This window comes from Carassius gibelio, chromosome B18 (genome assembly GCF_023724105.1).
Source record: "Carassius gibelio isolate Cgi1373 ecotype wild population from Czech Republic chromosome B18, carGib1.2-hapl.c, whole genome shotgun sequence".
NCBI classification, from domain to species: Eukaryota; Metazoa; Chordata; class Actinopteri; order Cypriniformes; family Cyprinidae; genus Carassius; species Carassius gibelio.
The window spans coordinates 12,237,844-12,256,672 of record NC_068413.1 but is presented as its reverse complement, the minus strand read 5'-3'; the positions used below and the strand labels follow the sequence as shown (position 1 = coordinate 12,256,672).

At 34.6% G+C, this 18,829-nt stretch overlaps 1 protein-coding gene across 2 annotated transcripts in view; it reads left to right on the top strand.

Moving 5' to 3' along the window:
• The window catches only part of LOC127977159 (semaphorin-4B-like), a 66,758-nt gene that overhangs the window by 22,844 nt on the left and 25,085 nt on the right, over positions 1-18,829 (top strand). For both annotated transcript variants that reach the window (XM_052581871.1, XM_052581870.1), the window contains exon 2: positions 11,225-11,598. In XM_052581871.1, coding sequence (XP_052437831.1) covers positions 11,484-11,598 — 115 coding nt within the window. In that variant the 5' untranslated portion in view covers positions 11,225-11,483. The remainder of the gene's footprint in view (positions 1-11,224; positions 11,599-18,829) is intronic.

Genomic DNA, 18,829 nt, shown 5'->3' with positions numbered 1-18,829 from the left:
GCATAGTGTTGCTGAAAGATTTTATATGCACGGTTTCGATGAAATAGGAGGAAAATGTGCAAAGATTTAATCTCAGTAATGGGCAGTTGAAGTTTGCTGTCTAAAAGGACAGAGTGCATTTCATCGACAAGAGCTCTTGTGAGGCAGAGAGCAGACTGAATGCAGTGTTGGGACTCACAGCCGTAGAAATGGATTGCCGCAGTCTTTCTGCCTCAACTATGTTGGTGGATTATGTGATTGACACACTGTCACGCCATTCAATCGTTTGGATGCTTTTGGGTTGCTTCCAAGCGAACAGGAGTAATTAACGGTCATTTGCTTTACAGTAAAGGGTTTATCTGGATGCATGTGAAGAGCCAACATAAAATGCTTTTTAGATTGACTATCAGCTATCAGAATCAGTAGAATGTGAAAATGCAGTCCTTTTTTATTTTATTTGTATTTTACATATCCAGGCACGTTTTTGGCATCTAGTGAACCTTAAAGTAGCCTAATTAAGAAGGGCTTTTATTTTATTTTTATTTTATGTTTTTATTAATTATATTTTAATTTATTTTATTGTATTATATTATTTTTTATTAATTTATTATAGTTTCTTCGATAATTTTTGTTTTATTTTATACTGTTATATTATATTTATTTTACTATTTTATTTTATTAGTCCATTCGATTATTTGTATTTATATTTTATTTGTATTTTAGAAGTGTTTTTGGCTTCAGGTGAAACCAAAATGAGTCTAATTATGCATATATATATATATATATATATATATATATATATATATATATATATATATATATATATATATATATATATATATATATACATTTTTTTACATTAAATTCTTTTACTACATTTTATTTAAAAAAAGTACTCCAATTTCACTGAATTTTTATTTAAACTTTTACTTGAAATTGTATATGTTATAAATTTTGATTGATTCATTTTCAATGATTTGTTTCAAATATATTTCTTGAATTATTTTGCATGCTTTTTATAATTTTAATTTTTTATTTTATATTTTGAGACACATTTTGGTGTTCAGGTGAACCTTCTTCAAAGATTCCAGATTTCATTTTATTTTGTTTGTGTCTTTTGCTACAGCTAAACTGAACACTAACTTAACATGACTATGCTGCTCAACAGCATTTTGTAACGGTTTTTACATGTGCAGCACTGTGTATAAAAATAAAGTTTTAAAAATATATGTGCAACGATAAGCTCCATCCTCAGACAGTGCATCTCAGGATACATTCTTGTTTGGGTTCCATTCTCGCAACACTACATTGATCCGATCATGCCATGCCGTTGTGCAATATGCTGTATTGATCATGTAGAGGAGTATCATGTTGCAATGGTAAAGTATAAATAAACAACTTGCTGCATTTCTCAGTACACTGAATATACAGATTAAAGAAGGTTGACCACTTCAGCCACAACTAAACCATTAAAATCTCACAAATCATCATTCTCCATTGAAGACAGATGAATTAACATTAAAAAATTAAAAAATTTGCAAGCAAAATAATTATAGTTATATAAATTATAGGAGATGTTTGGAGTTAGAGCTCCATCTGTTTAGTAGTGTTCAGGAGGCAGCACTGGCAGGAATCTGTCTTGCTGTGAAAGACAGTTTGAGCGATGGGAGAGATATTGATGGCCATTAGGAGGGGCCGAGTGCTCTGAAGGCCCCCTCACACGCACCGTACCCTTTGATGTGATTGATGGCTGTAGCACACTTACCAGCACCCTAAACATCTGTCTTATGCATGTTAAGTCCCAGGAATGCAGGCATTTTCTCCACGCTGCACTATCTATAGCAGAAAACATACAATAAAAGGATACCACCATCATGATTTGTGTATCATCAGTTGTAGGTCTGCATCTACAAAGAAAAAAAGAGGAATGAATTACGAATTGCTTTGAAGATAAAGCATGCATTCAAAAGTTTTTCTGCCTCAGCAAAAAATAAATTAATCACACCATAACAGAAAAATAAGACTGTGTTTCAATGGATTATTTTCTTTGATAAAAAAAGATGAAGGATTGGATCAGGCTTCTTTTTCTTGATTTAATTAACTCTGAAGCCTCTGCTTAGTCTTTTTGAATACTAGGGGTAGAAGTATCAGAAAATATATTTAAGATATTAGCCTAAAAATACAACTTTTATAGTAGTGCCAGCAGCTCAGGCATAACAGGAAACAGAAGTAGTACAGAAATTTGCCCTTATCAACACTCAGGCCAATATTACCAACACAGTAAATGCATTAAATCAGATGGTGAGATAATGGCGAACAATTGGAAACATTTAGAAATGGAAGTAAAGTGGTAAAGCAGGCCATGACCTACTTTCAAAACCAGACTACTTTTACGGCTCTTTTCACCTGTGTCACGCAAACGTCACTCCATGTGTTTGGATATGGGCTTAACTTCTAAAACAGCTGGTCGGAAACATTGGCAAGTCCGTGGATATCACAGCTGCAAATGTCTATACCTCTCCTAAATCTAATTTAAATATGTTTTCTATTTTATTTTTTTATTTTATTGTATTAAATAATAAAGACAAATATATATATATATATATATATATATATATATATATATATATATATATATATATATATATATATACATAATTAAATTAAACGTTTATATAATTTATTAAGAAAACAAAACGGTTTTGCCATCACAGGAATTAATAACGTATTATTTTAGTCAATAATTAGTTGATTAGGATCCATAACCTAAAATAATATGTCTATATGAATATGAACATGAATATATATACATATATTTTTTTTATTATTATATTTTTATGAAGGCCTTACACCCCCGACACACACACACACACACACACACAAACACATACTTTTTTTAAATAAACAAGTATTTCTTATTTTAACTTGAGCACAGACACAGTAAGTAGGCAAAAAAGTGGAAGGCTGAAATCCAGGACTGCAGAGCACTGGCATTCTTCCAGACTGGTTTGTATGTAATTATACTGGGATTCCTGGATGATCTAAAGCAGAAACTTTCTCAGTCCCATGATAGCCATAGCATGAAACCCACAAATTGTATCTTTGTATTACATAGCAAACCGGGCAGAGAAAAGAGGCTGACACCTCCATAGCCTAACTGTCAGAGCTTTATTAGTGAACGTTTCTGTAATCGCCAAGTGCACTATTTTCCTCTGTTGATGCTAGGCTACAAGAAAATGAACTGCCTCAACAGAACATCATTACTGGACCACGAGGTTTGGGCATTTATCTTCTGTCCCTGCAATGCTTTTAAAATGCCGCTGACACAGTAATTGCGCTAATGCATTTCAGCAAGTTTGCACAGTATGGGGCTTAGATTCTCAGAAGACACAGATGTTTGACTTTTGTAACAGCTGTTTTATATTTGGAGCAGTAAGACATTCACTTAGATACAGTACTGGCTAAAAAAATTGCTACCTTTGCAGGTAACATACGGAAGTAGAAAAAAAAAATAATGAAGCAGGTTTATTATTTAACTGGATATGTTTAACTTAAATTAAATGTATAAAACCATTTTATTTTTTATGTCAGCTAGTTGACAAGACAAAATTTTTATGTTTAATTTGTAGCACAATAATTAAAACTAAAACTTAAAAAAGAGTATTATATATATAGTTAATAGTTAATTATACAGTTAACACAGTTAATAATAAAGATGATGATGATGTTGATGATAACTAAACAAAATAACTAAAACGTCAATTAAAATTAAAACAAAGTATAAAAAATAAAAACGAATTAAAAATATTATTAAAATTATTATTATAACAAAATTGCATCTCAGTGATACTAAAAATAACACTTGTCCGATGAAAAAAAAAAATAATTAACTTTTTAATGGGAAAATGTTTCTTTTGTTATTTCTAAATGAATGACTTTATGGTTTCTTGGACCACTGTCTGAATGTTTCCTTAGGTAATGCTTTCATATGTTGCCTGTTAAGTCACTGCCTGGGCAGCAATGCAGCTTCCTCTGGTTTCCAGACACAGCCACTGTTTAAAACGGCAGCTGGCACGAGAAACCTCTATAGAGCCTATTGGAGCCAAAAACTGTTGACCTTTAGTTAGTAGAACGCAGGTTTCTTTTTATTCTTTTGTTTGTACGGATGCATGTGTGAAACCTTAAACTGAGCGACCCCGTTACATTCATTGCTTATTTTAGAAATAATAATTTGAGCAGATATCTTCACACGGAATCTCCTAGAATCCCATTGTACAGACACATTGAAGTTGCACAGCTGTAATCAATGTAATTAAATCCTGTGCAGTGTAGATATCAAAGCAAATGTCGGCATGCATTATTTACTTGAGTAATTACAGAGTATCACTTATGCCCAGCTGCTCCAGCACAGAATGAACAGTCGTTGTTCATAAAATAAACATAATGAGATTTTATCCAAGAAAAACACAATGCTGTAAATAATGTAAAGGATGATGTAAATTCTGCATCTTCATTTTAATGTCAGAAAATCTTTGACTGGTGTATTTTTAGTGAACACTTGGCAACCCCAAGAGACCCTAACTGTATTGATAGCTTCAGTAGATTAGATTACATCAAAATAAATATACAGCCCAAGTCATGACTCGAGACCCCTTTTCCTTTTTTTTAAGCAAACCTTTGTATTTGAGGTTGACATTGTATGCATCATGTCTCCAATGACCCAGTGCTGAATTGATAAACTAAAGATGAGGCATAGATACTCCCTTTGCTCAAACAGGACTGTGAGAAAGAGATATCTCATCATGAATTAAAGCCACTTCCAGAAATTCATCGAAGTTACTTCCCCTAAGGACGATCCACTTACAGCAGTACTCAGAGAGAGCGGTCACTTATGAACATTTCAGGATTTTTTTAAAGATCCACTTATGATGTTTCTTGCTTATTGTTTATTGTTTTTGTTTTCACTGGATGAGATGGCCATCATCTTGGATTTATGCTAACATGTAGTGCTTATTAGTGACTTTTGGCATGTAGATTTGAAATATTTATTTTAGTGCTGTCAAACAATTAATTGTGATTAATCGCATCCAGAATAAAAGTTTTAGTTTTCATAAGATATGTGTGTGTACTGAGTTTATTTATTATGTATATATAAATGCACAAACATTCAATATATATTCTGAAAATATATGAAAACGTATGTACATTTATATATTTTATATATAGTAATAAATATAGTAATACATATATATATATATATATATATATATATATATATTACATATATATATATATATATATATATATATATATATATATATATATATATATATATTACATATATATATATATATATATATATATATTACATATATATATATATATATATATATATATATATATATATATATATATATATATATATATATATATATATATTACATTTTTATATATCAAATAAAATATTCAGTGTTTTTTTAAAGGTAACACAATAGGTCTGCATATGAGTTATATACAAATACATTTTGTTTGGGTACCAGGAAAAAAAGGCAGAGAGGGCCTGTTGAAGAAGAGTCTGTGCCAAACCACTCTCTGTCTACAAATTCTTAGATTAATCTAATATTAAGTGAGACACTTTATATGATCATCCTGTTTTAATTTTGCACTTGCGGGGGAAAATGTAAACCACACTGAATGTAGCCACCCACTGAAATGACAAAACACCACCTGTTGCATTTTCTTCACTGAGATTCTGGCTTCTCCATCTGAGGAGCTGTTTTATATATTCTTTTCTGAGAATAGCATTTCTTTGTAATAAATCCCAGTGAGGCTGATTTCTTGGAAAACCGTGGCAGTTCTTCCATACAGTATGCTGCGCGTTATTAAAAAAAGCTTTGTTCAAAATCAAACTGAAAGCAGTGGGGATGCCATTAGAGATGAGTCAATGCAGTGACAGTAGCAGCATTACAACTCTAATTATACCGACATTGCTCAAATTACACTTTGGAATTCAATTACATCCGGTCCACACATTCTTTCTGTCCAACAAGAATCGCTTTTTAAATACAGTAGTATTTGCCTTAAGACCTGAGTGGAAACCTCTGGGCCTTTGATCACAACTAATGCTGACCTGGAGTCAGTTATCATGTTGCTTTAACCAATAAGATAATCATATGCACTAAAATGAAGACTATACCAGAAACAGCTTTCATTTAAATATAATTTTACCTGACAATGAGACGATCGCATTAGCAGTTTTTTTTTCACAGATGCTTCTGTGCCAGATTTAAATGCATCTCTGCTAGAAATATTTGCACATCTGACTCTGTCCCCGTTAGAGGTATTTTACTTTAGAGAGAAAGCGGTAATGCTATTCCTGGGCCAGGAATTTTTTTTTTTTACATTTTATCAAATTTTTTTTCTAGATAGGTCACCCATTTAATTAAACTGAATATAATGCTTTTCAAAAGTGTTGAATAAAAAAATTAGCTTTAGCGTTTTCAAACTTGATCTGAGCCAGAGGTTGTTTTTTTTTTTTTTTTACATTTTGCTTCTGCCATTTAATAAGATTTTAATTAGGCGATTAAAGATCTTTTTGAAGGAACATATGGATGTAATTACAGCTAGCCAGATCTCCCAGGGAGGAGTGGGCCATTAATTACTCTAAGCTCGGAGACGAAGACAGTGGAAAACTCCACGATCTCAGATCCCGCACTTCATGATTCACTCTTTCCATAGAGCACGGGAAGTTAAATACAGTAGACACTGATGTTGAACTTTACTCCGATGACTTAGTGCTAATGAACAAGTGTCAGCTTTACTTCCTGTAATTCTGAAGTGTACCTGTTCTGCTGAGTCATGTTTCGCAATCCTTCTGATTCATAGGTGTCCGTGTGTATCTGATCTCAAAGTTTGCAGAACGTCTGCAATGGACCATTTCAGCTGGCACTTTGTGAGCAATGAGTCATAGTTCTGTCACACATGTGCTATTTATTCTTTAAAGTTCCCTTGAGTCACGACACATTCCTTCTCTCAAACATCTGCTTCTGCACTCGCACATCCACAAACACAATTTTACACACAAAACTGCTGATTTGGTGAGTTGTGGAATAAATAAGCATTCTCCGTTCCATCAATACAAACAGTGTAATTTTAACGATATATATATATATGAACTGCTGTTAAAAAGTTTGGGATCAGTAAGGTTTGTAATGCTTTTTAATGGAGTCTCTTGTGGTCATTGTTTGATCAAAAATACTGAAGAAAAAAAAAAACTGTAATATTGTGAGATATTATTTCAATTTCTAATATTGGTTTTCAGTTTTAATATACTGTAAAATATAATTTTAAAAGAATTTAGCTTTGCATCACAGGAATACATTTATATTTGAAAGTATATTAAAATAGAAACTGTTATTTTAAATGACAATAATATTTCACTGTATTTTTGATCAAATAAATACAGCCTTGATGAGCACAAGACACTTTGGTAAAAAAAAAAAAAATTAAAAGAAAATCGTACTGATACCAAACTTTTATATAGTATATATAATATTATGATAGGTTTTTAACTTTATATTTTCCGGTTTTCATTCTCTTTAAGTTAAGTAATTTATATTTATTTAGGTTTTCTTAATATTTAGATTTACTTAAATCTTTTTCAGCTAGTTGCCTTTGGTTTTTTCTATTACTTATCAAATAGTCATTTTTCCCCCTGATTATTTAAGTAGTTAAATTTAATAGTTTTAGTTAACAATACAACGTTTAGGTGATTTTTATTTAATTTAATTTTGTATAATTTATTATTATTATTATTTTTTTTTTTTTTTTTTTTGGAAGATACTATTGCACGTTTATCTAAAGAAAAGCATTAGTCTCTGGCTTTGCTTCAGGATAATTATATATATCTGAAAAACCAGATAATCTGGACAGCTGTTTATGTAGTCAACTATTTCTACTTTTATGGAAGATAGAAGTGGAATTTGATGCCATCATTACATATGGCTCACAAACTGGAAGAACACAGAATTGACTGGGCGTTGACTGAATGGATATTATTTATGTACTTGTCAACACATGCCATCATTTTAATTATTTGTGTGGTCTGTGGATGAAAGTTTCCTACTTTATGATAATGCAAACCATTTCCATTTTTTCCCCTTCAGGAGTTCAGTATTATTTGCAGACTAGTTTTATATGTCTGGGGGAGAAAATGTATTTAAAGGACACTTTGTCCCCAAATCCTTCCAAGAAATACCCTCCAAATGTCTCTAAATGTTTTCATGTTACAAATCATATTAAAGTCATGCTGTATCAGTACATTTTCCTTGCTAACAGTGATCGACCCACCAAAGAAAAAACAAACAAAACAAACAAACATAGATCTCGAAAATCATAGAAACTACCAAACAAATATATTCATTCAGTCCATTTTTTTTCACCATTATTTTAACTAAATGATTAATGTTTAAACATAATCCTCATTCATTGGGGGTCGTTGCTTTTAGGATTTGGGGAATTGTAGTTAGTATTTGATCATTCATCACAATAAACACCTTTGAGGACCAGTAGTGAGATGATTTATGGCTCCTGCGTTAATTTAACAGTAGAAAGAAAGTAAAATGTGTATTATATATCTTTGAGAGAGACCTTCAGCGTCCTACTTCAGCTTCTCATGTGCCTCAGCAGCATTTATCCTCTTCCTGTCAAAACTTGAAATTAATGAGATCACATTGCCACTGGGCAACTGGGATGTCACTCAAATGTTGCCAGCATAAGGAAGGCTAATGGTGCTTTGTTAGTGAGTCTCCTACACCAATATGGCTGAAGCCACAGCCTTGACCAGTGCAGGACACATCCCAACCCCAGCATATGGACAGTAGCAGGAGGAGTTTGGCCTTGTTAATGTATCACTTGCTTGAGCTGAGATTTCATAGCTGTTGATGATAAAACAGTGTAGCAAATGCCAGTTACAACAAACACTGAAGTTTGTGAACTCCTTTAATGGGAATTGAGCTCTTTGTGGTGGTTGCTGATGTGTTATCACCAGACTATACATAGAATGTCCTTTCAAGGTTGCATATGTTCTGTAAGTGAAGATATAGTTCAGGTTAAACTTTCTGTGTCCTTTTGTGCTACTTTGTTTGTTATGTGCCATATGTTGTTCCTAGGTATATACAGCTTAAGCAGTGACATAAATCTGTCATTATCAGACATAATGTGGTAAACAGTTTTGTGCTTTTAGGCCTTGTCTGATGTTGATAAACCACAATCGTCAATGATTCAACAGTTCCTCGGAAGATCATTTGTGGAAATCTAAACTGCATTCCCTTGTAATCAGTTTATCTCCTCATGCTGTGCCAATACAATGTTGAGAAGCTGTTTAAACAAGCAGCAGTTTTCCCATTTGGGACGTGAATCTTCCCAGTGGGAGTCCGAGGTCTGTCGTGCTCCAGATGGAAAAGTTGTCTTGCTTCTGTCTTCTTTTTATTAAGGGATGACTGTCAGCTAGTGCTCTCATGTTGTCTATATTAGAGCAAAGCATCCTTGCTGTTTTGGCAGTTGTACAGTAAATTGGCCTGCAGTATCACTCTTAGAGCTTGATGCCAAATTACAGCGTTGGCTCGATTTTGAGGCTTTCTGGGGTAAAGCACAAATAAATATGATGATCTCCAGAAGTGTTATGGCATACACAGGCCACCCGTTACACCTAATTAAAACTCAGTAATAACACTTTTTCATTTTTTTATTTTTTATTTGTGGAATGTTATATGTTACATTCAGATGCCTATAGCTTAAGCCAGACTGCTTTGTTTTCCCTCCAACTCTGATTTTACCACACCCTATTTGTTAGCTTACTGTTGGCAGTTCATAAAAATAAAATATACACATTGACGTTGATATTAAATCTTAAACCTAAATGGGAATTGCAATTGGATTAGCTTTGTGGTTGTACTTAAAAGGCTTGTCTATATAGCCAGGGTAATGGAAACCACTTAAGTGTTAGTCCGCTGACATATTGGGTTGATGACAGGGTTGGGTTCTATGCTGTAGATCACATATCAAGTGCAAAGCTATTCAACTTATTTACAGTCCATTTCATTTGCCTGGGAGTCAAACTCCATGTATGACTTTACCTTGCTTATCTAAATGGAAGCAAATGAGGTTGACTAAGCAGGAGGCTGGAAATCATGCATTTTATGGCATTACGTTGAATATCCATTCTCAGAATGGTGCTTTATGGAATGGAAAAGATGAATGATGATCAGTGTGGGTGATTTTGGTAAAGTGGGGTCATCTGTTCTCAGAACATTGTAAGCTAACAGTAAACAGAGAATGAAGCACTTTCCATTGTCTCATAAATGATACCACCGCTTCCAGGAAGTGCTCATTTATTGCCTTATCATCCTTACACCCTACTGAGAAGACCAGCTTACGCCAGTAGATATCTCCATGTTGTTTTAGACTAGTTCTTGTTGTTCACCAACAAATACAAGTGCACCAGAATGATCTTTCTTGTGAAGTTCACTGACCGAAGAATGGCATCCAAAAACACTGCATAATATACTGTAGATATGCCATTGGCTAGCAGTGGTGGTCTTTCAAAAAGGGCACTTTCCCACAAACCTGCTCACCTTAGCGATTAGCGCTGATTAAACACAGACCTAGAGCCCTGCTGAGCAGTGAGTAAATTTTGTGTAATTTGTGTCCCTTAGGGCTAAATTCATGCGGTAATTCTCGGCACAATGCAAATCTTTACTGATGATTATAGCGATATAACCCCACACGGAGAGTATGCCATATAGGTAAAAGACGTCTGGTTTGAACTCCCACATCTCCTGATGCTATCAAGCATGACCTAAAGAGACTCGCTCACACTATATTGTGGGTGTAGCGTAGCATGAAAAGGATGTTTGCTTCATAGAAATAGATAAATCCTTGTGAAATGAACTCTATACATATGGTCTTAATTAAGTCTATGCTTTTTGTTAGAGGTTTGGGGCACTTTTCGCTTTCGGCCTCCCAACTATACCAGCTTTGGCTAGGTTAAACCAGCTAAGACAAGCTCAGGCTGGCTTAAGCAGGGTCAGTCCTATCTAAGCAAGTATATCAATCTACTTCTGTAGACTAGATTGCAAAAAACCTGAATATTCTGAGCATGAAGTATAAAATGTTTTGATGAAATTCACACCAGCAGTAAAATGTTTATGTTAATGTGACTATTCGTGTGTCTTATTTGTTGCAGATGGTTTGAAAAGCCTGTTTGGAAATCAACACAAGCACATGGAGACTGATTTGAGCTTTACCACCATCCTTGAGGACTTCCACCACTGGAAATCCACCATTGTGAGGCCCTACGAAGGTGAACAGTGATCGTCCCATCAGTACACGGTTCTCCTTTTCAGGGGTTTGAGGAGAAGAAGAAAAATAAACGAGCCAGGGAAAAGATCTCCATGAGCGCCAGAAAATCTGGAGAGAAAACACATTGAGACACAAAGAAAAAAATGTGGACACTAGACATGACACGTGTCTCGATCCTATTTCTCCTCCATGTTCTTCTGGTTGGATGGGGTGAAGCAGCAGAAGACGACGTCACCCCTCGCCTCAGTTTCTCTTACAGTAAGTGCACAGAAATACACATGCACAACTCACTCTGAAAGTGTGTAAAAGAACAGAATGGTACGAGACTATAAATTAAGGCTGGTTTGGAGTCGACTTAAGAGCTCTGAGGGAGCTAAGGACAGAAGACCCTGTCATCTCCCACAGACAGTAACACTTGCTGAAGTGTTGATAAACAGAAAGCAGATACCAAGGGCTGATTGGTTAATGCTGCCATCCGGCGTGTTTGTATGGAGGTGGATTACCGCGTTTACAAAACCACTGTGCCACTGCGAACATAATGAGCTACATACACATGCATCTCCATATCACTCATCGAGGAACAACAAAGCGTCTATTATAAACTTCTAAGTGGTCCCACTATTTTTCAGCAGCATAATATGTCCCCTCTCGCTCTTAATGATCGCTTAGCTGCATCTCTAACATAACATCTGTCATGTTAAAGATAAAACAACTTCCTCTAGCTTGAATCGTAGGCAATTTTGGGTGCATCCATTCTTGTTTTTGCGGGCTTCGGTGAATTGTGAAGAGAAGAGGCACAATGAGTCGGTAAACACAGTGCATTGTGGCTTTATTAAGTTACTATGGTACTATTGATCATGTTAAATGATGGTTTTCATCACTAAGGTACCAGTCTTTTGTGATGGAGAATGTTGACGCCTTTTAAGACAATAGCACGGTTTTTGTTAAAGCACTGGCGTGCGACACACAGTTGTTTCTAATTTAATACATACAATGGCATGTTGTGTAGTTTGAAGTGTAAATGAGTCCAAGTCCACAAATGGGCTTGCTGTGTTTGTCCTATGTGTCTACATCATGTTGGACAAAGATTTTATGTCAACCTATATTCATACCCACTTGCGTATCCTTTCCACATTTAATTTTCACCTTCATTTAAGCTGGCTCAGGATGTGATGGGGCTATACTAAACCTGCTAAACCTGCCTAAACATGTCGACTGCCTCTGTTGAGGGTCTACCTCCATGGAGGTTTGTTCTCCTGCCAACCACTGGAACTTCTCTTCTCTTCTCTTCTCTTCTCTTCTCTTCTCTTCTCTTCTCTTCTCTTCTCTTCTCTTCTCTTCTCTTCTCTATTTTGTATTGTCTTGTCATCTGGTCAAGATGGTCACATCTTGTGTCTTTTCGTCTCAATGTGTCCTTTCTTCTCATTTTGTTCTAATCTCTTCTCTTCTTGTTTTGCCTTGTCTTTCCTTCTTTCTAATTTTGTCTTGTTTTCTCTTCTATTCTTGTTTTCTCTGCTTGTATTCTCTTCCTTTCTCGATTTGTCTAAACTTTAGTCTTGTCTTATCATCTTGATTGTTCTTTAGTCTTCTCTTCTGACCTTGTCTTGTCTTCTCATCTTGACTCGTCCTTTCTCTTCACCTCTTTTTTGTGATATTTTAACCTTCACGTTTTCTCATCTCTTCTCTTTACTTCTCATTAGATCTTGTCTCATTTAATCTTTTCTTTTTCTTATGGTCTCAGCTTGTCTCTTATTCTCTTCATATCTCTTTTCTTTGCCTTTACTTAAATCTCTCCTCGCTGAATCTCTTCTCTTTTCTTCTGGTCTTGTTTTGTATCTTCTCTATTCTCAGTACCTTTTTCTCTTCTCTTCATTTCTCTTCTTGTCTCATTTGTCAGTCCTCACTTCTTTTTTATGGTCTGACATTTTCTTGTAGCACTTTGTTCCTCGTGTCCTTTGCTGTTTGTTCTCGTGTTGTCCCCAGGATCATGCTGTATTGTAAGAAAGAATGCAGCTGTTCTTTTCACTGGTGTTTCTCTTCTGCCTGTCTAATGCAACAAGGAATCCTGCTAATTCTCTCTGTTTGAGTGTTTTACGGTGTGTCTGTGTCTCTGTATACGCTGTCACTCACCTTAATGGCAAATTTCATGCAGGTAAACCTGAATGAACACGAAGTGTTCAGGGCTGGATTAACTAAAAATAAACATAATCTTGCGTCTTTTTTACAAACCATTCATGGTCAAGTTTAACTAGTGAACTTAGTGAACTGAAAATATGCAGACAGTGTATCCAAAGAAATCAACAGCTATCAGAGAGCGCAGTTTATTCTTAGTGTGTGTGTGTGTGCTCTTGTTTTTGTGACATATCAGGACACAACTTTGTATAATGACATGGGTATGACACAGGTATTACAAGGAGAGGGTGACTCATGAAGACACAACCCAAGTCCCCATTTTTCAAATCGCTTATAAATCATACACAATGAGTTTTTTTGAGAAAGTAAAAATGCACAAAGATTCCTGTGAGGGTTAGGATTAGGGTTAGGGTTGGTGAATGGTGATAGAGTAAACAGTTTTTACAGTATGAAAACCGTTACGCCTATGGGATGTCCCCACTTTTCACAAAACAGACATGTGTGTATGTTTACTTTGTGAATGGTCTGCTTCTCATTATGTGTCTATCAAGAAGGATCAGGGTTTGTAGGAGGAGAAACTACATCTGCTCAGCCTCTCTTCTTTTGTTCCTCTCTTTGATACACTCTATGCTGCAGTGCTTAAAGCGTATTAGAAAGCTATTTAAAAAGACACCTATAAGCGGTTTACACTAGAGCTCTGTGTTTATCCAGCCATTTTCTCCTGGTAAAGCTGGGAAATGCATCTACAGAAGAATCTTTTGGTTTTTCATTGGTAAACCACTGCTATTTATGAGTTAAAACATCAGTCCATTGTGTTTATCCTTGGTTTATGTACCTGAAGTACTTCTTGTTTTTATTACCCTAGCCTAAAATTGAAATTATTTATCCTCACTGTAATATATAGCATGCAAACGGTATTGTGCTCAAGCTTTGTGTGGTGTTTGATTCTTTGTGGTTGGAGGTGATCAGGCATGTTTGAAGCAGCAGAGACCTGCACTATGTGTCAACCATGGAAGCTTCCAAAACGTGCATCAAGGGGAAACAGTCCATTCATATCCAGCTGCATAAATCACGATGTAGCTTCTCAGGTGGCACGTTGTAACATGAGAGGAAGGAATGTCTCTTGTTTACTTAAAGCTGTTGTTATTTTACCCTTACAACCAAAGCAACGCATTAAAACCTATACATGCTCTTCCATGTGACACTGATTTGGACATATCAAGGTTGTTGTTGTTTTTTTAGTGCTTTCAAATGAACTTGTCAGTTAAGCATGGTTCATTAAAAAATGCATATAAAAGGAAATATAAGAAATATTTCAGCATCATTAGGGCAAACAGGATGCCAGTTTTTCATTTAAATTGAAGTAGAATTCAAATTAATATATTTTTGAATCATTTTCAACTAGAAGAGCAAAAAAGCTAACTTTCAAAAGTTTGGAGTTTTATTAGATGGATAGGAGGAATTTGAAGGATTAGTTCACTTCCAGAATAAACATTTCTTGATAATTTACTTGAGAATTTTAATTGACCCCTGTGTCATCCAAGATGCGTAACATTCCTTTCTTTCTTCAGTCATAAAGAAATTATTGTTTTTAAGGAAAACATTCCAGGATTTTTCTCCATATAGTGGGGACCAACAGGCTGCAGTTTCAATGCAGCTTCAAAGGGTTCTACACAACCCTAGCTGAGGAGTACTGGTCTTATCTAGCAAAACGACTGGTCATTTAAAAAAAAAAAAAAAAAAAAACCTTACCCTTCCTTTTTTAACTGAAATACACAGATGAGGAACTGCAGTTTGAACCTTCAAAATGTTGGTCCCCATTGAAGTCCACTATATGGAGAAAATTCCTGTAATGTTACTCTCAAAAACCTTAATTTCTTTTCAGCTGAAGGAAGAAACAGGAACATCTTGGATGATGTATAGGGTTGAGTAACTTATCATGATTTTTTTTCATATCATAACTCATAACTTTTAAGTCCATATATCAGGGAATTTTTATTCTGGAAGTTATTTTTTTATTTTTATTTATTCATTTTTTATGTAATTTGGCATATAATTAATTTTTTCCCCCCCGTTTTTATGTCACTCAATGCAATGCTATGCAGGCTTCAGTAAACTCAGTCTGAGTCTGACATAGAGGAATATTACAGACTGCTGTGTGCTGCAAAATAGACGCCACTCATTTTCATTGCACTTCCACTGTGACTGAATTGATCTTGGCACGACTAGAGTATATTAGAGCCACATTGTGAAATGCTGCTAAGTTTCACCAATTAATAAAACCTGTCAGACCCGTCAGGCAAAAACAAGCACACAGGCTTCTACACCCACAAATCTAACTGTTTATGTTTCCTTCATCACTGTAGCCACATCCTGCATTTATTTATTTGTTTATTGGCACCTCCCTTATGTCACCATGGTGTCCCAAAACTAGATATATAACTATATCATACAGATAGTAACTTTTGTAAGTTGCACGTTTGTGTAAAAATGTTGTTTTTCATGGGAAAGTTCAATCAGCCTTTATCTCCAAGTAAATGTTACCACATGACTTATGAAAACCCTTCTGCCTTGTGAATTCATTAGATGCACATTGTGATCAAGCCTTTAACTGCAGCGCTTGGCGTCATGCACATTCATCCTCTTTCCTTTAGTTTTAGAGGCCTCCTCTGTTTGAACCGGGAGTGTTTATGTGGGTTCTGCTCACCAAACTCATGTTTGACCTACCCAGAATTCCAGCGGTCACCATGGTGTCTGTGCAAGCTGCCACTTCTGTACTTCTCATGCTAACAAGAGAGACATTGTGCCAGTTCACTAGACAAACACTAAACACCTCTCCTGAACGTCTCAACAGATTATACTTGATGTCTTAATGTTTTCTGTTTCTGCCTCTTTTGTCCTTCCTGTGACTTCAAACTGCTCTTTTATTATATCATCTGTTTTTCAATATTTCATGCTGAGTTTGGAGCAGGGAGACCCGGCCACGCACGCAGGTGGAAGAGAACAGAATGTTTCTGAAGTGTAAACTGAGTGTTGCGTCATTCCTTTCTCTTTCTCTGGAGAAGCTCAACAGTCATTTCTCATCAACATGCGGCATTAATGAAAACAGAGCAGTGTGAGAGTACATTTCCCTTTTGGGAAAGCGCTTTGTCCTTAAAGGGGAAAAGACACTAAGAGCACACTGTAAAAGATCCTACAGATTCCCAGGAGCACTTTGGTGACCACTTCCTTTGGAAGGAAGGGAGGGAGCAGTTTAGAACAACATCGAATGCAGTTTTATAATATGGGTTTTTATAAGATTATATCAAAAATTATGCCATAAATGTGTTTGAACACACACCGTATTCAAAAGTTTGGGGTCAGTAGGTTTTACTTGTTTTTAAAAGAAGTCTCTTATGTTCACTGGATTTATATTTATTTGAAAGTAAGTAGCAGTAAAAACACTAATATTGTGAAATATTACAAATTAAAAGAGCTGTTTTCTGTTGTTATATATTTTAAAATGTAATTTCTTTCTGTGATGGCAAAGCTGAATTTTCAGCATCATTACTTCAGGTGTCACATGATCATTCAGAAGTCATTTTACTATGCTCAAGAAACTTTCTTTAACTTATCCAATGTTAAAACACTTTTGCAGATGTTTGGAAACCATTATTTATTTATTTATTTATTTATTTATTTATTTATTTATTTATTTATTTATTTATTTATTTATTTTTATTTTTATTTTATGAATAGAAAGTTTAAAAGACCTGATTTGAAACTGAGATTTATACATGACCTGAAAGCTGAAAGCTGATGTATGGTTTGTTAGGATCGGACAATATTTGGCCAAGATACAACTATTTGAAAAACTGGAATCTGAGGGTGCAAAAAAATCTAAATATTAAGAAAATCGCCTATGAAGTTGTCCAAATGAATTTTTAGCAATGCATAATTCTAATAAAAAATTACATTTTGATATATTTATGGTAGGAAATTTACCAAATATCTTCATGGAACATGATCTTTACTCAATATCCTATTGATTTTTGGCAGTGCTTTAATGGATGGTGTGTGTATAAAGAGAACATCCACACAACCTGAGATGAGCAGGCATTTGTTTTTGCCAGATTTATGTGGTTTGCATTGTCATAAAACAGTGCAAAAGCAGACATGTTCCACTCACTTTTAGTTTCTGTCTGCCTTTGGGGCAATAATTTTCATTTCAGGGTGGTTAGGAAAATATTTTAGCTTGTATATCAACACTTTAAATGAATTAATATGTCTTCAGGTCCAATATAGTTTGCTTATAATGTGAATGTGATGTGCTCAAGTTTCTAAAAAAATACAAATGTTAGAGTTTACAACGTATACTTATGTTATTATAGATAATGTCACACAGCTACAGTGGGATGCACACTTGTCTGATGTATTTGAATATTTACATTTACATATTTATGTAAAAATACACTGCAGTTGGTGTACTAATTTGGTAAACTTAAAGTATGCTAAACTGGAATTACTAATTTTGTATTTAATGCACTTTAACTTTGCCGAAGAATAGGCTAAAGTTCAACTAAAGATTTACTGAAGTATATCTGATTGTGCTAAAGTAGAGCTCTTGAAAGTATATTTCAAGTACACTTTAAACATCTTGCTTTTAAAGACTGATATTATTTAAAAAAAATTCTCCTCCGTTCTTAAAAAAGGTTTAATTTTAAGAACGTAGTAAGAGTTTTTTTTTTTTTTTTTTACTAGGGAAGCTCCATTATAAGTACATTAATGTATTGTATTAATGCTAACATATTAATTTAAATCAAACAAGGTAGCTTCCCATTTAGTCTAAATTCATTCTGTTTGAGGACTAACAAAACCTAGTAAAATGAAAAGAAACATTTTTTAGTGCTATAGAAATGTCCCACTAGAGATCTGCAAGCTGTTAGATGATACTGAGATATTTCTGTTTTGGATGCACTTAGCAAACCCCAGCAGTTCAGCATGCCTTTTTAATTGCTCTGTATATTAACCTTTGTGTTTTTTGTACTTTATAAGAGAGATGAAGCCTTATATTAAAGACAAAAGTACAGCATGACATTCTTAAAGTGTAGTGTATGTATCCTAGTCTTAAATTCACAAAGCTAATCTAATATTGATCTCGCAAAAGTGCATTACGTCAGATTCGCTCCAACAAGAGAAACCATGAAAATGATGATTATGATTATGAATACGGCTCCAGCTTCCGTAGCTCATTTGTTCACCTTGATCCATGAAGAACTGTCCTTTATCTCCCATCACCATAAAGTCCAGGATTTCAAATTTATAGTGTGTTCCTCAAAACGAACGGATCACAGTGTTCCTGTAAACGTTCCTGAAA